Source organism: Euwallacea fornicatus, chromosome 33 (genome assembly GCF_040115645.1).
Source record: "Euwallacea fornicatus isolate EFF26 chromosome 33, ASM4011564v1, whole genome shotgun sequence".
NCBI classification, from domain to species: domain Eukaryota; kingdom Metazoa; phylum Arthropoda; class Insecta; order Coleoptera; family Curculionidae; genus Euwallacea; species Euwallacea fornicatus.
In genome coordinates, this window is record NC_089573.1 from 1,213,888 (window position 1) to 1,236,744 (window position 22,857).

General features: G+C 32.1%; 4 protein-coding genes across 5 annotated transcripts; 2 read left to right on the top strand and 2 right to left on the bottom strand.

Annotated features, from left to right (window-relative positions):
- Window positions 1-317: 317 nt before the first annotated feature.
- UbcE2H (ubiquitin conjugating enzyme E2H) lies at window positions 318-7,406 on the bottom strand. Of its 2 annotated transcripts, none has more exons than XM_066299420.1 (5): window positions 7,157-7,406; window positions 6,849-6,925; window positions 4,671-4,838; window positions 4,390-4,518; window positions 318-1,267 (listed from the first exon to the last, which is right to left on the bottom strand). In XM_066299420.1, exons 1-5 carry the CDS (start codon window positions 7,207-7,209, stop codon window positions 1,173-1,175), a joined length of 522 nt encoding a protein of 173 aa, XP_066155517.1. In that variant the 5' UTR covers window positions 7,210-7,406; the 3' UTR covers window positions 318-1,172. The 2 variants fall into 2 exon arrangements, with proteins under 2 accessions (XP_066155517.1, XP_066155516.1); XM_066299419.1 differs by having other exon boundaries at window positions 318-4,329; window positions 7,157-7,404.
- Window positions 7,407-8,604: 1,198 nt separating this feature from the next.
- Ak2 (Adenylate kinase 2) lies at window positions 8,605-9,631 on the top strand. Its single transcript, XM_066299418.1, has 3 exons — window positions 8,605-8,739; window positions 8,792-9,028; window positions 9,086-9,631. The coding sequence occupies exons 1-3, from the start codon at window positions 8,629-8,631 to the stop codon at window positions 9,473-9,475; spliced, it is 738 nt and encodes a 245-aa protein (XP_066155515.1). The 5' UTR covers window positions 8,605-8,628; the 3' UTR covers window positions 9,476-9,631.
- On the bottom strand, window positions 9,616-18,036 carry Oseg4 (intraflagellar transport protein Oseg4). Its single transcript, XM_066299398.1, has 20 exons — window positions 17,765-18,036; window positions 17,625-17,693; window positions 15,776-16,731; window positions 15,612-15,723; window positions 15,388-15,560; window positions 14,906-15,335; window positions 14,710-14,849; window positions 14,433-14,651; window positions 14,128-14,380; window positions 13,809-14,079; window positions 13,119-13,359; window positions 12,889-13,067; window positions 12,636-12,839; window positions 12,434-12,577; window positions 12,180-12,375; window positions 10,639-10,851; window positions 10,476-10,584; window positions 10,161-10,420; window positions 9,975-10,099; window positions 9,616-9,877 (listed from the first exon to the last, which is right to left on the bottom strand). Exons 3-20 carry the CDS (start codon window positions 15,797-15,799, stop codon window positions 9,706-9,708), a joined length of 3,465 nt encoding a protein of 1,154 aa, XP_066155495.1. The 5' UTR covers window positions 15,800-16,731; window positions 17,625-17,693; window positions 17,765-18,036; the 3' UTR covers window positions 9,616-9,705.
- A 1,029-nt stretch (window positions 18,037-19,065) lies between these two features.
- On the top strand, window positions 19,066-22,407 carry CaBP1 (Protein disulfide-isomerase A6 homolog CaBP1). Its single transcript, XM_066299411.1, has 5 exons — window positions 19,066-19,242; window positions 19,335-19,528; window positions 19,584-19,820; window positions 19,871-20,553; window positions 21,598-22,407. The coding sequence occupies exons 1-5, from the start codon at window positions 19,227-19,229 to the stop codon at window positions 21,761-21,763; spliced, it is 1,296 nt and encodes a 431-aa protein (XP_066155508.1). The 5' UTR covers window positions 19,066-19,226; the 3' UTR covers window positions 21,764-22,407.
- Window positions 22,408-22,857: the final 450 nt, after the last annotated feature.

Genomic DNA, 22,857 nt, shown 5'->3' on the forward strand with positions numbered 1-22,857 from the left:
TTATAATTAATGTTTAATTAATGCGCCATTAAATTATTACCAGTAATAACAAAGCAATATTTCTATTATAAATGGTAGAAAAAAAAATTCTAGTTATTATTTTTTTAGAAGCACGATTCCAACTTTGAAGCCAATTAACATCCAGATTGTATTATTGGCCTTAATTTTTTTTAATTACCTGTTAATGCTTAAATTAAAGTGAATATTTGGCCTATAAAACCATGTAAAGATAAATATTAGTCATTTGCTCAATGCCAAACACATTCCTATTATTGAACTCCTGCAATCTTAAGGGGATCTACCAATGAAAGATAAAATAATTTTAAATAAATGTTTTATTGGATAAGTAATAAGTACGCTACAAATAATAACGGGTGGTCATTAAAAAAGATTGCAGTAGCCAGCTAGCATTAACCATCAATCGTCTTTGATAGTGATAAAGATTAAAAATGGATTTATTTAAGACATGCCTCTGATATTTCCAACGGTTACTTGAATTTTTTTTAATAATCACCCTTAAAGAACTATTACATTTTAGAGGATTTTATGTTCCGTAATTAAAAATAAAACCGTGATGCATTTTTGGAGCTTAACTTAAATATTCATATGTCTACATGTTAGTAAAATTTTAATTTATTTTTTAATAAAAAGTTTCCACAACAGTCAGGTAATAGAGATAAACAGATGCTCATTTACCTTACCAGCAATAATTAACAGTGATTCAAACCTGAAGGAAGTAGAAAATTTCAAAATATTTTGTAACCGCTGAGCTGATATACAACTAACTCGATCAAAATGGTGTCAATATTATAATACTGAGCACACAATATAATACATTCAATAATTGCTGTCTTATTTGTAGGTACGATTATTTTATTCACTAACACCTACACGAAATCGTCGGGTAAGATCTTATTAAGTGTTATTTTAAAATTATGAAAATCACACCAAATAATTATATTATCTATATAAAAATATGTTATTAAGAGCTCATTTAATTAATGCGGGATATGTATTAGAAGCCAAATATATGCAGCCAATAAAAGTCAGCTGTTATAGGAAATGAGAAGTAACAATTTTTTATATTTTATATACTGAATTGGATACATATATCAAGCTGCTAATATTAACCTTACCTGGTATTATTAACCCAATAATAAGCTTACATCAATCTAATGAGAAACTCGTCCAATGTTGTGTTTTACCACTCGTTTTAGGGAAGTTAAATAAGAAGAAACTTCATCTCTAATAACGGGCAAGCAGACATCTAGAAAAATATACGCTCATTTAGAATGTGAAGTTCTTTATTGCGTTTGATTTACTTCGGCAAAAATGCTCATGCATACCGATTTTTTCTGATAAAGTACGACTACGAAATCTGACTTCCATGATTTTAATTTTCAACGGCAATACTTCTCAATTTGCGTTCTAAGACTACAATTTATATACAGAAATAATAATCTGGTTAAGGCAACGCTAATAGCGATTGCGATAGCGCTCTCAACTCTAGGTTGACTGGAAAACATCATGATACCTTACACATTTACCTGAAAAATCTCCCAGTCAACTCGTCCCAAGCGTCCTATGGAAATCACCGTAAGAGTAGGTCAAAGAATGCCAACAAAAAATTAATTTGAATTGCAAACTGCTCAATAAAACCCGTATCAAATTTTAGATAAAATTGAGATAAGCAAATATGGCTTTTGTAGCATTAATGAATAATGGTCGAATAATGAACAATTAAAATTCATTAACTGAAGTCTTTATCACTTTGAAACTTGTATTGAGAACCAATTCAACATTGTTCATAATCATTTATTCAACTAATAAAATGGTTATGAAATTTGATGTCTATAAATTACATAATACAGAACAATATCTCTAGTGAAAACTTGTGAATCCATTTAAAATAAATATTATTTGGCAACACATTAACTCAATATCTCCAAAAATTACACCAGGAGGCCCAAAGATATTCCTAAACGGGTTATCACTGGCTTAAAACTTAACATACATGAGTAGTATGTATTTATACTATATAGCTTATAAAATTGAATATCTACATTTGCCAAAACAAGCCTAAAAATAATAAATTAGAAACGTAAAGTATAATTTATATGCATTTATATATATATATATATATATATATATATATATATATATAAATAAATATATATAAATACATATATATACATATATATAAATATATATATATATATATATATATATATATATAAATTAATGTTTTATAACTTATATAATAATTTTTCACAAACTGAAGACTTAATGGCACTGGCAAAGCACTTCCTGCCTTGTTCTCTAACGTTCCAGGCACTTGAAATCTTTGTCAGTGAAATCACACTCAAATTATATAGAATTATCCCAGAAATAAATACTCTAAATATAGAGGCAAATAAAATTTAACCAAATATGAAGAAAATCAATATAAACATGGATCTACAAAAACCTCGATGTTAAGACAAGTACAGATGTTTAAAAAAATGCGACATTCAATCACACTGAATTTATTTTAAAAATCTTGCAAAAGACGGAAAGTCTGGAGCTTTGTATTCAAAAAAGACACAAACAAGTCGTCTGATCAAAAGACTGCGCGAAAGTTTGACTAATATAACCTCACGATGTATATACATATGTTAGTCTCGTTGGTAATTTCCTTAGATCCTGTAAAAATGACTACAAAACTTTACATTTAGACAAGGCTTAAAAAATGAAAAGTACTTTAATTCGCAATTTTAATAATTAAACTTATATATTTAATAGCATTAGAAATTGTCTAAGCAATTTTTTGCGGACCCACATGTTTATATTGATTTCCTTAATATGTAATCAAAAGTTTATTTGCCTTTGCATTTATTGATATTTATTTCTACAACATCCTGTACAACGCACTCAAAGAAAAAAAAATCACTTAAAAAAAGACTGTTATTCTCTCTATGAATGTAACCCAAATACACTGATTGCTAATCAAAATATATACATATACATAATGAAAATAAAAATTAACGCAATAAACTTTATGATTGGTGTCTCTTAAGAAATAAAGAGACCCTCAAAATCACTTGTTTAAGATGTTAAAATAGTCTATTATTCTGGGTGTCCCAAATCGAATGTACAGTAACGTATCACTGATTATTACTCATCGAAAATTCAAATTTGGAACATTAATATGACATAATGAAAATAATATATAGCTGATTTCAAATGTCATTTTACGATCGGCAGGAATTACTACCAACGTACGTGGTTTAAACGGCAAGGTATATTTTCCATTCAAGATGGAAATATGCTTAAAATTACCTTTTCACCAACCTATGACATTTACTTTCTCATACCACAATTACATATAAATTGACATTTCATGATATTTTAATTTTTTTTTCTCCCCGTGTACCAATCGAATTTCGAAAAGTTGATCATGAATTTATTATTTTCGGAATATTCTTGACAAAACATTGATTATCTTTTGACCGATACATTTTTGACAAATATGAATTAATTTTTTACGTTATTTTTCAAAGAACATTATTGCTCAAAATTTTATTTTTTTCAATTGTAAATAATAAAACTGACAAAAAGATTAAATTATGTTGAATCTATTAAAAACAAATCTGTTATACTCTAATGAATGTTTTTTTATTACGGATATTCCAAAACGCCGGGAATCGTGGCATATTTTTCAAAATTTGATTTGTATACCACAAAACGTAAATTTTTGGGTTTGAGGGATGATATCAGACTATGTCCATTAGATTTCGGTCTCCCAGTATTTAGATAGAAAAAATTTCCTTTAGTTTAGTGACCAAAATTATTTTAAATTAGACAAAAACTGTCAACACCCAAGTCTGATTATCCAATGGGATAGGCTCCTTTAAATTCAAATCACTGGGTTGGGCTATCAAATCTTTACATCGGATTTCCAGTCACAGTATAGATAGTTTTTGACACAAGTTAAGCTTTATACTTTATAAAATAAAATGGTTAATTGAGGGATTATAGTAAATTTTTATGGTGATATCTTGGCTTTCTGAAAATCAAGGGAGACTGGACAAATAATAAGCTATGAACGCACTAAACAAGCGACCTGTAAAACACTCGATAAACACACAATAAATCCCATATTATCCGACGGCTGAGGAAGTCCTATTGAGCGAGTTATCGAAATTTCGCGTAAAAGATATGACAGCCGTCGTTATAACTCCATATCTTCTGCTTCATTTTCTGAGAAATCTGACATACTTGACTCACTGTCTGAACTAACATTTTCACCGCTTCGAAGGGCTTCTTCTGTAGCATATTTTCTCACATATTCTAATTCCAGAATAATATTTTAAAAACTACTTTAATAAAATAAATACTAATCGCTCATACCTGAAACTTTTTTCTTGTATTCTTCAGGCTTGTGAAGGTACATGGCAGCGGCATCTCCATTAAGTGGATCAATGGGATTTGGATAAGTTAATAGTTGTGGTAAAAATGACTCAAATATATTAGACAAATCTAGAAACATAATATGATTTTTGAGTACCTACCTAAATTACATTGTATCAAAGATTCTACTATTGCTATCTTTAAAATAGAAATGTGTTTAAATGATTCATAAAGACTGCAATATTGAATTCTTATTTGCACGTTGTATGAGGAGTTTTTACCATATAAAGCAGTCCAAGCTTGATTGATAACATCAAGACACACAGTGCCTGAAACTTCATCAATGTTGGGATGATACACCCTGTTCATAAATCCTATGCTAGGTGACTTAAATGGGTAGTGCTCAGGCAGATGAACTCTTACTTTCCAAATTCCACCTTCATAAGGAGCTAAGTAAAATAAAATTATTATGAATTTGATTAGTGAAATTGTGAGTTTTTATACGGTACACTACCTAGGCAACATGTTTGTAATAACAATTTTTTCCGTCGACTGAGTACTAACAAATTCTGTTAATATATACAAAATATTGAATTAATGACCACCATTAATGTACAATACGAAAATATAAAACATTTTACATAAAATACACAAAACGAACTTTAAAGTATATGATAGTGTAATGTTTGTTAATTGGACTCATTAAGAATTTATTGTTTAATCGGAGCATTGCAATATTAACTTATTTGTTTGTAAATAAGTCAAATTTCTATAAAAATAAATATGATATTCGACCAGAACTTAATGACAAATCGAAATAAAAATACGTTCACCATATTTTCAAGAAATATAGTTTGTTTTACATTTTATTATATAAATTATGATATGCAGGTAAATATCCATCAGAATACAAATGCTTTGTAAATTAAACGACAGAAGAAAATAAAATATTATTCGATGCGCATTTATTAAGTATTGTTGCTGCTGCCTGAAAAAAAACTTGTGCTGTAATAAACTACCTACTTGGCTTGTGACGTAAATAACTATTACCTGTTGTTTCTTTACCCAAGCAGTAAGTACAGGTATAGTATGCCAAATGCACAATTTTGCATTTTTCACAAGTCTATCAGTGGGTTGCTAGTTATGTATAATTTTTTCATAGAATACAAATAATGAAAAAATAATTGATAATATATAGGGTATTGAAGTTTAAAAAAAAACTCTCAATGCTTTCTTCACACCTCCTAAAATTTATTAAATAAATAATAATTTGAAATTTACGTTTATTCCTAAGGTTGAAAGTATAAACAATATGTCGTCTCAGTTGGAGCTGCAAATTTTCTGTGTAATAGATGCTATAGGATACAAACAAAAAACAACTCTCATAGATTTTCAATATTGTTTGAGATGACAAATCATTTAGACCCTTAGCATTAAGAGTTAACAAAAATTTAAAGTAAAGAGCCGATTAATTCTAAAAACTGTACTGAAAATATCAACCATTGAATGATTGAAAATATAATCACTAATAAAACATTTTCCAAACTATTTTTTATAACACTGGCCTTATTTAATTTGATAAGACTTCACTTCTCTCAACCAAACATTTTAGTAACATACTTTATAAAATATGGAATTAATTGAACCCATTACTGTTCATAAATCACAATAGCTCCATCTTTTTCAACGGGAAACTTTTAAACCCTTTAGTTTATGGCGTATTCTGGCACCCGCACCAGTGCACACCATATGCCGCAACATGGCCTTTTTTTAACTATCCTTGTTTTATTATGACATGTGACAACAAATAAAATGGCTTTCGGCGGCCATATTAGCGCACTCTGTGAGAATTTTTTGAACGTCTAAACTTCCGTATTCTGCATTAGTGGCGTCACGACTGCTTGCACCCGACTAACTATAACACCTACATACGCTTCCCATATTTAGTATGTGTCATTTATGAAGGTTTTATTTTTTGACACAGAGGTTTTCTCAATCTGTAAATGCAGTGAAGTGTAATCAAAGTGAACTCTAAAATTTAAAGTAAAAATGTTCTACCACTTTTTGATGGTTAGCGACACAGTCGACGGAAAAATGTTAGGACTTAAATGCATATTAATGAGCAATTTGTAATCATAACTTTGTTTAAGCCTCTATTGTTAATCACTGTTATTTATGGATTCACTCCTTAAACACTATTTATAGATATTTTTGTTACATACAACATTTTGTTGATTTTCATTTATAAGTATTATAAACATTTAGTTCTAGATTTTTAAAAACATAAGATTTGAACTTGTCACAGTCATAATGTTATGATATGCTTTTAGGTTCAATCGCAATATGCAGGGTAGGTTTATGTCTCCAATAACCATAATAATATAATAGATACTTAATCAGCTGAAAGATAGGAGATTCACTTACTTATTAATAGATATGGTAAACGTAAACAAACTTACTTCCACGAGGACCATAAAATTTGACGCAAAATTCATTGAGTCCCCCAAGGATCGTCACCTCGTGTTTGCTCTCAATGCTGGGAAAAAGTTAAAGAAAATTTAAAAATAAAAACAAGCATATTGTTGACAATCAGCTGTAAATGAACGAATGCTTTAAAAATAGTCTGAGAATTGGAAATAGATATACTCAACAACGAGTCGAGAGAAAGGAATTGAAAAAGGTTCAACTTAGGAGTCTACCACATCTGACAATCAGCTGACATTTTAGTGTTTACATTTTTCACAAGGCACAAAGGAAAAAAGGATACAGTTTAATAACGTCAGTGTCCATTCGTCTCTTGCCAGCACTTGGGGATGACATTTTAGATTGTCATAAAAACGTAACCATTAATTTGTTTAACGTATAAATGATTTTGAGACGCGTAATTTAAACAATGACCCAGGAAATTACAATTTCTCGTCCCCTGCACTACACTACACCATTCGTCGCACGACACTTTCAAGTTTAGATTCACAAGCAGCGCAGGTCTTTTCCCTTGCTAAACAACTGATTTTTACTCCTTCTGATACGATGTTGCCAAATCAATATTATAATTTTCTCACTTGCTGTAAACACATTAAAAAAAACATTCATTTTAAATTTTGCTAATTAATTTGAACGCCTCTTTTAAGTTTCTCCGTTACTTTAAACTTTATGACAAACTAATTTTTCAAGCTCCTGCAAAATGTGTGTCATCTATAATATCTATTCGACATTAGTGGGTAAAATCTTCATTACATCAACAATTTTTTTTATGAATTAATTCGCAAAATAATATGTGGTTTTTGATTGACTTTTAGGCAACTAACAATTGAAATTTTAACAATGTTTTTGTCAACTGTAATAATTTTGGTGTCTGCGATGATAAAATGATTTGTTGCTGTGATTAAAAGTCCAACAAATACTACAATTAAAACAAATTGGCAACAATGTTCAAATCTTCTTGTTCAGAGACGGACTTCGGACTTGCGCTAATTTTGACGTCACTGCTAGCTGTATGCTCCAATAGTTCTCGTTTATTTTTGAAAATCTTCCCTTGACCTGCACACATCTCCTTTATTAAAATAATCGAATTGTATTAAATGCATGAATGCGTTTTAAGAAAAAATAAATCCCATGTTCAATTTCAAGAAACAGTTAAAATATCAGGGGCACGTCTGGGATAAATTCATCTGTTATTAACTATTTGTCAGATGCTTAATGATAAACGGCAAATTGCTTATCAACGCTGTATGTTTAGGGTTCACGGCCTGCTGCGCGTTTTTTTTTTTAATGATTCACACCCATTCTATTGAATAATGAAAACAGTATGTAAAATATGCTAATTCTAATCTAATGCAGTTTACTCGTTCACATTTGATTAGGAATTCAGGTCGTAATTATTATAATTCAGTCCTCCGGGAAAAATAGGTCAAAGGATCCTTCACCTGAAACCCTAATGTTCATCATTAATTTCTATGTCGCCCTCTATGAGAATAAAGAAAAGAGAGATCTTTAACACACAATCATCCATTTAGATCAATATAAATCTTTATCGTTAGATGGCAGCAGAGTTTTAAATGGCATGGTATCTTTCCAAAAAGGAGGTTAAACAACATTTGAAAATTATTTTTATTTCAATAATCAAGTTGACAATACCATATATTAGATCGTAAGGTTATCGACGTTTAGAGGTCATTTATGTAATAGCACACACAGCTCACTACCTATTGGAAGTGTTGGTATTCAGCTCCTCTTAAAATGGCACCATTAGAAGCTAGAAAAGAAGCCGCCCCTGAAGCTACGACTAATTCCACTCCAGGCGTTAATGCAGTCCTATTGGGCCCCCCTGGTTCAGGGAAGGGCACCATGGTATGTTAGAAGATTAGTTTAATTGAAACATTTCCAACAGAAACTTTTTCAGGCTGCTTGGTTAAAAGATAAGTTTTGTGTGTGTCATCTTTCGACAGGTGATATGTTGAGGGCTGAGATATCTTCAGGATCAGACTTGGGCTCCAAATTGAAGAAAGTGATGGATGAAGGCAAATTAGTCAGCGACGATTTGGTGGTAAACATGATAGACAAGAACTTGGATAAGGCAGAGTGCAAAAATGGCTTTTTGCTTGATGGATTCCCAAGGACTGTTGTACAGGCTGAGAAGGTACTAATCATAATCTAACCACTAACTGCATTATCATTAGAAGGTTGCACATTTTAGCTTGATGACTTGCTAGAAAGAAGACATACCCAGCTTGATGCAGTGATTGAGTTTGGAATAGATGATAATTTGCTTTTTCGCCGCATCACTGGCCGCTTAATTCATCCAGCTAGTGGCAGGTCCTATCATGAAGAATTTGCTCCTCCAAAAAAGCCTATGGCAGATGATCTTACTGGGGAGCCTTTAATAAGGAGGTCAGATGACAATGTGGAAGCATTAAAAAAGAGATTGACAACATATCATACTCAAACTAAACCGCTAGTGGACTATTATCAAATTCGGGGTATTCATTACTGTATAGATGCTTCTCAGGCAGCTAAAAATGTTTTTAAAAATATTGATAGTATTTTTATTAAGAAAGCCACTGACAGGCTCTCATCCAGGTTATAAACAGCTGTAAATTTCCATTTATTGATTACATTATTTAATTGGCATAGTCATGGTATTGCTTTAATAATTTTTACTCCTTAGTGGCATCTGAAATATCTCTTATTTTGGCAATATTTTTCTATAGCTGTATTAATAAATACTTTTCAATGGTAATAAGTGTTTAATTAGACCAGGTATAGAAGTTTTTGTTTAAAAGGTTCCTTGATACAATTATCAAAACCTGTAAATTACTACCTATCATGTTTAGCATGACATAAGGGACAAATATTAAGTAGCTCCATCTTTCTTTGAAATGCTGGATGTTTGCACACTCTGCAAGACCAAATAGGAGCTCCCACAATAGACAAACCAGTGGCTACACAAGTGGGAAAATGAATTTTGCAGCTTGTACACGCAGTATTCCTGAGAAATTTGAGTTAGTAAGGAATTTTAAATAGATAAATCAACAATCTAATCGTTGATACGAAAATAACCATCTAAATAAATTGGAAACGCTTACCAATCTTCAACGCTATTTTTGCAGTTGTCACACTTTATCAGCTTCTTTTTTATGTTTATGGGCTCATTTTGCCTAAAAATATCCCAAGCTAGTTTGCAGTACTGTGCCTTATCAGGAGATATAATCTGTAGTATAAATTTAAAATTAAATATTTTTTGAACATTTTAAATAAATAAAACGCTTCACCTCGTTCAGAGATTTAACCTTCATAAGCGCTTTGGAACAAATAGCAAATGATCTATCTAGGCAAGCAGTGAGGGACAATAAAGAGTAAATGTCACATTCGGGGATAAAGTCTGTGTACTCTTGCAGTTTGAAAGAAATGCACAATGCATCATGAATTTTTCCATTGTAAAGTTGATGTTGAGCCAAAATATAGTAATGGTACGCTTCAGCTCCACGCCAAGCATTTTCGTATAACAATGGGTCATAACTAGATGTGTCACCTAGTAAAAAAAAACTGTAATTACTAAACGAAGTACTGATTTTTTGTCGTGTTACCTGTATTTGTACAACTTTTATGCATCTCCACCAAGCGCGCTGCGTACACATAATGCTTTTTAATCTTAACTAAGCTTTTGTTTGGTTTCTTAACTTCTAAGTCTGCCAACTAAAACCATGTTTGAAGGTAATTTCAAAGAAAAAACATAATTGTATTACAAACCCGAAAAGCCTGCTCAGCAGCTCTTAAGTAGAATTTGGCTTGAATATTTATTTCAATAGCCGTCATAACTTGCTTCTGCTCAATTAAATGATTAGTGTACTTAAGCAACAAATCTGATATTTTAGTGATGTTGTATTTTTTAGCTAAATCTATTGCAACATCCCACCGGTTATGCAAAATACATAAATCAATTGCCGATTTCACTTTTCCCACCTAAATTAAGAGTGGTAAGCAAATTTCTAATTAGCTGTAGCATATAATAAGAAAACATTATAGAAGCGCGCGCAATGCTCAACAATCCTTAGGGCTCCTACAGATAGACAACTTGGTAACTGTACTCAGTATTGAATATTTAAAGTCACTGTAAAACGTCTCTCCCTTAACCTGAATTAACGTGTACAGTCGAGTCAAAGTCGTTCGCGACTTTCGCAAAAAGTAACAAATTCCAGATTCAAAATAGCGTCCATTAAACGCACCTACCCATCCACACGTGCAATTATATTGGCATTACTGGTATTTAGTAATACGAATGAATAAAATAATTATTAGGTGCATCGATATAAGTCGACGTTTCTATCGAAAGCACCTCTACGTTATAGAACAGCGAAAAGCTAATTTTCTCGCCAGAAGTAATCTTTCTGAAAACAGATTGCAATTTGGCTAAGTTTGTCTCATATGACTGATGACAATTTTCGATATAATAATGATAATAATAATGAATTGAGCTTTTGGATTTAAAGTTTGGTCTGTCCATTGAAGATACGTCACTTGCGTCAGTATCTTTTTAGAAACCTTTTCCATGCAATTCGTATGAATTGGCCTCAAATTGCCCGACTTTACCTTTCAATAAACATAAATTGATGTCCATCTGTTGAAAGGAAATTACTAACACCAGCATCAAGTTGCAATATGCAAATATGATAATAAACTAAAAAATAATAAAAGCAAGGTCTAAAATAATTTGTTTAAAACAAGAGAGAAATCATCTTATAAGTAACTATCAGGTGAACAATCAGAATATCTTTCAGCGTCACAAGAAGTCGTATCAAAATACTAATGTGAATTATGCGGAACAATTAATTATGATGCACAGACTAAGAGGATGAAAGACAAAATTGAAGGCACAAACACATCGTCGCACAGAACGGATATTTTATCTCTAAATCTGAATTGGCAGCCATTATAACGACAACATATAATTCGAAACGTAGAGGATTTGATATTATTTAAAACATTTGGAATACACAATTTCCACTCATCCATAAGTATCTAACCCGCCAAATAAATAAAATATTTAAATACACAAACCTGCTGTCAACATTCCCCATGAAATTTCTCCGGCCTCTATAAACTCGAAAAAATTAGAATATTCAAAACCCTGCAAATTATAAAATCATCAAAAAGTAACCTAAGCAATATATGTACGAACAACACAATTGGCAAAACGAGTGTTGTAAAACGGTTTCTTTTTTTATGCCAGTTTAAGCATTGCACAGGACTTTTATAACCTTTCCTTATTCTGTGATTATAGTCTTAAATACTTTGATATAAGCTTTAACCGCCTCCATATGAACTGCACTTGAGGCAAACATATCTCCAATTTTTTCTAAAAGAGGATCCTCCTCTGGAAGCTGTTCAATAATTAGTTCTAAATTTTTCCAATCTTCTAGATGGTAATAGCAATCTATGATCTTAGAGGTGTTTTTTGCCAATTCATAGTATTCAATAGCCGAACCCCTTAAACAGTTATCTTTTACAGGTTTGTGTGGGGGGTTAAAGGAATAATTTTAAGTACCAGTTATTGAAATGAGAAAAATAGTCCGCAGTAGAGTTATAAGCAGTCTTTAAAAGGTAATCTGGAGCAGTAGCCCCGTTTTTCAAAATTTGAATCACCCTGAACCAATCTCCCAAAGTTTGACGTAAAGTTAACGCCAAATCACTATAAAAAATCGTAAATTAGATTAAACCTATTTTTTTTTAAAGAAATCTCTTAAAACCTTCTATCTGCCTCCATGTAAATTTTTTCAGCCTCGTCGAAATTTTTAAAATACGTAGCCACACGAGCCTTTCTTATCGCATCGTTGCTAATATTCCTTAGTTTTTTAACAAACTGTACTTTTGCATAATCTTTAGCTCTTACAAAGCAGGCGTCTGCAGTATTCAAATTCATTTCTTTTAAAGCTGCTTCGGCTACCAATATCCTAAAATTTTTAATATTTCAACAACAGTAAAATTTCAATGGGAATTTACCAAAGCCTTGGATGTCTGTTATCCTCAACAAACTGAGCCGCTTCATTGATACCGACTTTCTCCAAAAGCTGCCTCGTATCTCTCAGACTTTTAATTTCCAGTTTTATCAAATAATCTTTGCTGGGCTTTTCAGGATTATCAATGACTTCATCTAGTAGAACCGTTTCAACTTCTAAGTCCTGAAATTTATTATTTTCATTCACCACACAACCAGATCAAGAGACACTGACGTTAAAGCTGCAAATATACCCTGAACAAGCGACAGGTTCCTCAGGATATATTCCTTTAAAGATATACATTCTAGTTTTTTCCATTATGGCCAGGAGTTGAGGATTATCAGAAGCCCAGCACATTGCCCATACATCTTTTCTCTCCAGTTTATTTCCTTCAGTGCTTGTGGATGGTCTTCCTGAACCTTCAGATATGTCTAGAACGGTCATTACTCCTGATACATCAATCACTGACAGCCTCCTAAACACAACATCTTTATTATTGAGATACGTTATAGCTCTAAAGAGTGCTTCAGATTTAAATCGGAAAACTTTAAAAGGCGATAAAACTCATTCATTTTCAGGAACAATATCTATAATTTTTCACACATATAGGAATTTTTTTTTCTTTTTTTATATAAACTAGTTAAAAGGTGCCTAATATTAGGAATATTATAATTTTTTCCATGCTTTAAAGTATTTAATAATGGACATAAGTTTTCATAAACTAAAAATATCAGAGAAATATCTATAAATCCATAAGTGGTAGATACAAAAAACCGACCAAATTTAAAAGTTTATCATTTTGTATTTTGATAATGAAGCTTTAAAATATATACATTCATATAAACTTTTTTCTTTATTTTTGGACATTCGATATCCTGTTAAAATCGTCCGAAAATCTGAATTGCCTGGCATAATACCACTTACGAAGAATTGCAATTGAGCACTATTTTATGAGGTCTAGTTGCTATTTTGTAGCGGTTTGTTAAAACAATGTGAGGCAGGACATAATAGTGAATTAGCCCAGATTCTCTTCCAATTATAAGGCAGGTGTCTGAAGATGTTAGACAACAAATTGGATCAATGGTTTGATGAGTGCTCACTGTATTTTTGCAGGAACTGTCAAGATCTTGAATAATTTCCACCGCTCCCGAAGGATTATCATCAATGTGATACATTCGCGATCGAGCTGCTCCCACTGAAATTTTCTATGTATTTAAATATTATTATTATAAATAAAATTTACCACTAATTGACTTCGGAGTTTTATAATGCCAGACTACAAAATTGTTTTTTGAGGCAGCAAAAACTTGATATGAGTTCATTGCAACTGCTAATGGTTCTATATTAATGTATTTTCCATCTACTGGAGTGCCCAAAGTATTATATAATATCAAGGCATATTTGCCAATATTATCTGCATCTGACTGAGTTGCAGTAATGCAATGATCTCCATAAGATGATATAGAATAAAGGGTGCTAGCCCATTTGGTATGACACTTAAAATTTGCAAATTACAGCTTAAGTAGGAAATTAGGGATATTTAAATACCAAATTATTAGTGGTGTCCCAAAAAGTCATACAAATACCAGATCTTCCAGGTCTACAAGACGTGTAGACGACAGTCTTTTTAAAATAGCACCATTTATAATCAGGGCGAATATTGGCAAAATATACAAAAGAATCAACAGCTAAAGCAACTCGCAAAGAACCACCCTCCCATACACAACAAGATATTGAAGAACCTGGTACTTTCAATGTTCTTAGATGCTAGAAATGTATACTTTATTTTATATATTTTCTATAATCTCTATCTAATGGAGCTTACCTCTCCAAATGGATTATAAAACTGGACCATATTTACACCTTTTTCTTCTGAAAATTGTTTACCACAAATAGCTAACAAAGATCCATTATGGTTCCAACTACAATGCACCACAAACATTTTGGTATCAAATAATACTGGATCTGGAATTTATTCATGCCCTATTTCTCCATATATAATCAACTCAGCAATTACTTACTGGAATCATTTTCACTTCTCATAAGTTGAGCTTTTCCACTCTCAAAACATATAGCCAAAGTAGGGCACATGGAATGCATAAAGCCTCCAGCCCCATTGTACCAATCAATCCCAACAATTGGTATAGAATCATATTGGATATCATGACAAAAAATAGCTAATTTCATAACAAAGTTCCCTTGATTATCATATAAATGAAGTTGGCCAGTTTTCAAGGCAAATAAGAGAAGTTTTCCATCTGGAGACCACTGAACTCCACAAAGAGGAACATGTTTCAACTCCTTGCCCCAAATTCTATTACCTCCCACGCAACCCACAATTACTGCCCCATCTTCATAGATTATGCAAATTTTTTGTCCATCACTACTCCAGTCCATACCTACCACTGTTGACTTCTTGCGGTTATTAATCATTTCTTCATACCATGCCCCCTAATTTGTTATGTTAGTATACAAATGAACTATTAAAATAACTTTGAGGCACCTTATAAAGCATCCACACAATAATGACTCCATGAGAGTCGCTTGTGGTAAGTTTTTTATGGGGCTCATTCCAAGTTAGAACTCTAATAGTATCAGTATGACCTTCAAGTGTTTGATTCATTGATAAATTACTTGTTGCAGCAAGTTTTCTACTCTTTAGGCCACTATCGGAACCTTTAGCAAGTGTCTGTTATATTTTGAGATTGAATACCCCGAGAAACTTACCTGAATCCAGTTTAAGAACTTTCAAAAGTCCATTGTCGCCGCCAACTGCAATGTAGCCATCATTTTTGTTCCAGTCCAGGGAATATATTCTTGTGTTATTGGGGATTGCAATCTGTCAGGAAGAACTTAGCGAGTTTTATTAAAGATTAAGAATGTTAAATTACCTTTTTGCTTAGATATAAGAACATTTTGTGATGTTTTATCCTGTAGTTTTTTTGCAAATTTAATTTCAGTACATTTATTTATATTGATATTGACTTGTTGCCATGGCAATGACCTGATGTGTCAATACCGACGTGCCTGACAAATTTTTATATTATTTTAAAATATAACGTAAATGAAATGACGTCATAAGATTATGAATTCAAAATTATAAAGCGAGAATACAAATATTAATTTAAGCTGAAGATATAATAATATTTATTATATTAAGTAACACTAATTGAGTAAAATATAATTTATATATTTGAGGAGCCATAACCTATGATTTAATTAAGTCTTATTAATACGAAGTCTCAGTATTACGTTTTCTCAGAAAGTACCGAATTTTCATAGCGTATTCACATCTTAGGGCCTTACATGAATAAACTATTTAAAGATTTAACAATGTTACAATCACGTTTTAGCAAAGAGGAAATAAAATTCAGAAAATATACAAATTTAAAAAATAAGCGCATTGTAATCTACCTATACTTAAGTAGAATAATTTCCAAGTATAAAAAACTTGCTACTATACGTATCCTACCTACTTGAGTCCATATTGTTTGATGAGAAATAAATCTTTAGTAACTTCAACTATTACACTAAATTGAGAACAAATAAAACTTATCTTAATCAATCTAAACAGGTCAAATTTTACATCTTATTATTGTATAGAGAGTTAATATTAATTTGAACACAGACAAAAACCATTTTTGGCACCTCAGTTCCAGTCAGACTTGAGAAGTTAGGTCCATCTTAGTGTATTTATTTTCTGTGCGCTTGCAGAGGAGCAGTTGGCAAATATAGAGACAATTAGTGCCATAGCAAATGGCCCCTAATATTAGGACACCCAGCACAATTATGGCAGCAGTCTTCCAGTTCGCTGTAGTCTGAGCTTTCAAAGACACGGGATTGTAGTCTAAAATTTTATGATCATCAAATTTACAGATATAAACATTTTTATGACCTTAAACAACAACAAAAGTTACATTTGTTTCATAAAAAGTATGTGCCTATGAGTAATTAATGATTAATTGTAAATTTCACATATGGTAATAAGGTGATAAAATTATCGGTAGTTACTGATTCACAGGCAGTATCAATATCCTCCCTAGACCTAAGACTTCCAAGATTAAACCATTCTGTACACCTACGTATGTGTAAACATCATCAAATATGCTCATAAATGCCACGTATTCGTATTCCTAATTTAATCTAGGAAAGGAAATGCTAGAAAGTCAGTTCCCACGATAATCTTATGTTGAAGGAATTGCTCATGAGAATTCAAAGAAAACATAGAAATCGGTAAAATCAGCGTGCGTAAGTATATGGAATATAATATAATTAATTAGATAGATATAATATTTATTATCTCATAGGAAGTGCTAACTTGATAAAACATCTCTTGTTTGAAATAGAGTTACTCAAAATAATATCTCAACAACATAGAAAGCAGAATTATTACATGTTTGCGTAGCAAATAAACACTGACAAAAACGTGCTAATAAAATAATGGGTGTGTATTGTGTTATAATGGAAAAATTGGCAAAATTTCCTGCTACAGTCACAGTTCAATTACTTAAGTAATTCTGATAATTAGCGTTTTTAAATCTTATTAATATATTATGAAAATATATTGTATTGACAACATTTTAAATCGGATAAAATACATACTATATTGCTTGCAAACGCGTATATCTGTTGCAGGTACTGGAATGCATAACATTTTTGTCAGTTGATGCTAAATATTATCAAAAGAAATTCAAAATGCATAATTATACCTAAATACGTTAAAAAAAAACCTTTTCTTACCCCTTTCACTGTAATTGTAGTAGCCTCTCCTTTGAAGCAACACTTCGAGGGGAAAGAGTCCTAAGAAGCCTGAAAGAAGCATTATTAATTAAGGCTCTCTTCACCACTTGTTGAATGAAAAATGCCAAACTTGCACTTACATATAAAGAAAATAAACGTTTTATTCCGTTTTAGCATTTTCTTGTCACTCAGCAAAGCTCCTGTAGGTACTAATACCAACTACCGATGAGAACGATATGTGTGCAGTCACCGTTTAATGCCCACCAAACTGAAAAATGTAAATCGTGTATGACTCGTTTTACGGCTCTATTCATTCTGACCCTCCGTCCGTATACACCGGATACTTTACACTTAGACAGGACTGGATGTTTGAATTTAAAGTATCTGAACTATGCGCCTCGGAATTTCAACCTGCGCCTCTTCCCTTGTTGTATTGTGTGTTGTCTATATCAGAAATTATTATAACTATCAATTACAAACATGTTGCCGATTCTGTGGGCTCATCAGAGGTTTTCGTAATAACGAACTGCTTCATATTACTGAAATTTTTAATTTATACAAAATCAATGTATATATATACAAATATACAATATATCTAAAAATGGTGAAATCCTTCCACCTTGAAAATAAGGATTTAAAAGAATAAACTTTTTCTCTGAGACTTTTTGTAAACATCAGTACTAACAGAAATAGAGTGTTAAAATACTATGGCAAATATGAAAGTTCTACGGAATCGCTAGTTATACTCCAACTAACTTTTGTAGATGTTAATAACTAGACGAGAGGCATCATTTAACAAAGATAGCTTTAGGTTCCTCAGAGACACGTGTGTCAGTAGGTTGTTGAATATTTATGAGAAAAAAATTATATGCCGTTGAATTGTGAAAAACTAAAAATAAATTTAAATATATCGCCGTTAGTTTTGATATTTCGGATTGGTTTGGAAGCCACGGAAAAATACTTATTTCAAAAACTTTATTAGCTGTTAGCATTTTCCTAACGTTAGAATCACCTTAAATACTGAAACTGAAGTTTAGAGTAATAAATAATCTGTCGGACGACGCTTTTTAGGGCAGTTTAATGGAAGATGCCTTTAATTATTTTAAAATTAATCTGATATTCTCCAAGACGTTTTTATTGATTGAGCGAAGATTTGACAATGCTCTATGACCGGCAGTGGCGGAAAGAAACTCCAACCAGTAATTATTAAACCATTTTTGTAACGGAATAGAAATTAATCATCCTACATGTAAAATTATTATACCTTTTTGTAGTTTCGAATCAATAAAAACTATTAAAACTTAAGTTACATTGTTCCTAAATTTTGACGATTTGCCCGCACAAAAGTTTCATTTCCATTCCCTGCCTATGTGCCGCCACTGCATGGAGTGAACTTCCACTCCTCTGCAATTGTGTCATCTGTCATTACGTCATTCATTAATCAACCAATAACAGACAACCACGAAAATTATTTTGCGGTGGATAGGAGAGAAAAAAATCGAGAACACCGGCCTGTATTCATCATCAACAAATTATTAAAAAATTGAAATTCTGAAGACACGCACATCTAAACTCCCAGAATTGTCTGTTACTACCAGCATAATGATTAGAGTTCTTTGTAAGTTATCAAAATTAAACTAATGTGTCGCGTCATTACCTAATTTTTTCTTGTGTAGGAGTAAACAACCTTTGTTTTTCAATGTTTTACAGGTTTAGTCTTATTTGCTGCCGACTCCTGGGCCCTTTACCCCTCCCGAGGTAATGTTGTAGAGCTAACACCTAGCAACTTTGATAGTCAAGTTATCAAAGGGGATGAAATCTGGATTGTGGAATTCTTTGCCCCTTGGTGTGGCCATTGCCAGAGCCTGGTTCCAGAATATACCAAAGCTGCTAATGCATTAAAGGTGGGTTCTACACCATAGAGCTTTCAATAATTTTACATCCTTAATTAATTTGTAGGGGATAATAAAAATGGGAGCTGTAAATGCTGATGAACATAAGGGACTTGCTGGCCAATATGAGGTCAGAGGTTTCCCAACTATTAAGATATTTGGTGGCAACAAAAATAAGCCTGAAGATTACCAAGGGAGTCGTACAGCTGAAGCCATTGTCAATGCTGGTTTAACTGCAGCAAAAGCTAAAGCAAAAGCTGCTTTAGGAGGTGGAAGTGGTGGATCATCAGGTGGATCTTCTAGTGTATGTTTGCCTTATATTTTTTAAAATCACAACTAAAGTTCTCTATATAGGGTTCTAGCAGTGATGTAATAGAACTAACTGACAGCAACTTTGACAAATTAGTACTACAGTCAGATGATCTGTGGTTAGTTGAGTTCTTTGCCCCGTGGTGTGGCCACTGCAAGAACTTGGCTCCACACTGGAGTAAAGCTGCCACAGAACTCAAAGGCAAAGTTAAACTTGGAGCCTTAGATGCCACAGTTCATAAAGAAAAAGCTAGCATTTATCAAATCCAAGGCTACCCAACTATTAAATTCTTTGGTTCTGGTCTGAAATCATCTGCAGAAGAATATGATGGAGGAAGGACTTCCAGTGAAATTGTACAATGGGCATTGGATAAATTAGCAGATAGCATTTCAGCTCCTGAAGTTACTCAAATTATATCTCAAGACCAATTCAAAGAACAGTGTGAGCAGAAGCCATTATGTGTTGTGGCTGTTTTGCCTCATATTCTTGATTGCCAGTCTGAATGCCGAAATGAATATATTAAGATTTTAACTGAGTTGGGAGAAAAATTCAAGAAGAAGCTGTGGGGTTGGATTTGGGCTGAAGCTGGGGCGCAAGTGGAATTGGAAAATGCTGTTGATATTGGAGGATTTGGCTACCCTGCTATGGCTGTGATCAACCCCAAGAAGATGAAGTATTCAATATTGAGAGGTTCCTTTTCCAAGGATGGAATTTATGAATTTTTGAGGTGAGTTTCTTTTGTCAGCAATGTGTGCTTTTATATCACAATTTTACCATTGGTAGAAAATGTTAAGTGTTTTTTAATAAAATTACCATAATAAACTGCTGGCCCAATTAACCTCAAAATGCAAATTTTTGGATAATGACTGGGATTCTTAGCCTTAAAAATCCTCTCCAATTCCGTCCTAATATCTTGTAGAAGAATCACTAGTATCGTCACTATTTACAGTTATCATCACAAATTCATTAGTGTCTTGATTATTTGATTGGTGAAATTTGTATGTGTTTTGTAAAAGGCTTCTTCAAACTCTATTTCTGTTAGGACTGTGCCAAATGGATTTTTTGTTTAGGTTCTGAAGACTGTGTAATACCTGTATCACTTAAAAGATATGTAACTAAGAATATATTTGTGTTTTTCACAAAGTAAATATATACTTGCAAAAACTAGTTATCTAAGTACATGATAACACAAAAAAACATTGACAAAAAGTGTGAGATGTTCTTAATTTCGATGGATTATTTACATTATGGGCGGGAATGGTCGGCTCTTTTCGCACGTGGGCGATAAAAATGTATGCGAAAATCAAACAACCATCCAGATTCCATTTTGCCGTTTGAAATTGCAAAAAAAAAAGCAGTTTCTCATTCGTATTTAAATATAGTTTAAATCTATTAGAAATATGGCACAATAAGAATGCCCTTTCTCTTATGTTATATGTATGTAACACAAGGCTCCAGGAAGTGAAACTTTGGTAAATATGCAGGAGGTTTTAAATCACCCTGTTGTGGACTTTTTTTAGTGTTTTGAGATTCAAAAACATTGTGTGAATTGGTGACTTGAATTACAAACTCAAATGGTCTTTAAATATATGTTTATACGTAAAAGTTATATATGTTTAAAGTTAGAGTAAAAATGAACGTTATGCTGTTGATTTGGCCGGTAGTTTATTATCGATAATTGGTAATCTAATAATGATATACGCCCTTAGTACCATTAAATTTACAGGTTTTTAGTAGCGTCACAATCTAACTAAATGCATTTTTTTTTCAGAGATTTATCCTACGGCAAAGGCAATACTGCTCCAGTAAAAGGACAAGCTATTCCCACAATATTAACTTCAGAGCCTTGGGATGGTAAGGATGGAGAGTTGCCTTTGGAAGAAGATATTGATCTCTCAGATATTGATTTAGATGATAGTAGTAAGGATGAATTGTAAATGAGACCCAAAAGACTTACTAGAAATACTTTAACTTCCTAGTGTGTATGTAAGATGATGTGTTAATTATTTTTGAAAAATCACATAAGTACAGGGTATTTCACACTTTGCCCCTTACTTTTTGGTTAAAGAAATGAAAAAAAGAATTACTGCTAGATCCTGAAGAAAAACTACTTTGTTTATAGAGAGCTCCTTTTTTATATTGAATAATGCATCTCTCTCTCTACTTTGCAAAATGACTTATTTATTCTGAGGTGTAATTTTTGCTTTTGAATAAAATACACTTCTAGTAATATTGGTAATAATAGTTAGTTTTTGATTTGAAGCCCATGTCATTACATGTTTAATTAATCTTTTGAAGTCATTATTGCTTGTATACTATCTACTTGTGTAGGAGATTCAATGGCGAGTAGTAAGAGAGAGTAATTTTCAATTTTGGTGAACTTATCTGGAAGAACAAGCACGAAGTTTGATTAAACGAACTTTTTTTTCGTTTCTTCATACGAGACGTGACGAACAAAGTTTGAAACGCCCTGAAGATTAAAAAATATATATATTTAATTCAAAACTGTGTATTACGATTTCCATTTAAACTCCATAACTTTTGTAATATTTATTTGTTAATAAATGTTCATTTTTCTAAACATACTGTCATCTAAAGTTAGTTTGGCAAGGTGTTCAACTTTCATAAAATGCGCATCAACTATTTTTTCTAGAAATGCTCACCATATTAACCACGCAGAAAGCTTTAATAAGAATGAAAATAGAAGTGTAAAACAGAGTAAATCGGTTTCGTTATTATGACGTGAAGTTGAAATATTATAATTTAATACATTATTATATATTCGGTAAACATCATTACTTTGAAAGAAATACTCTATAGTTTTTTATAGAATTTTCCCAAAACAATATTTCATACCTATTTCATACGAGACTGTAAAAGTATGATAGACCAACAAGATTGCCTCATAGTACCTGTAATAGTTCTGAGAGCATAGCAGTAGTATCTTGCAACATCCCCCACTCAGTAAGGTAAGCTTTTTATCTAATTGTACCCCCAGGAATGATGTAGTTTAAATAGTTTCGACATTTGG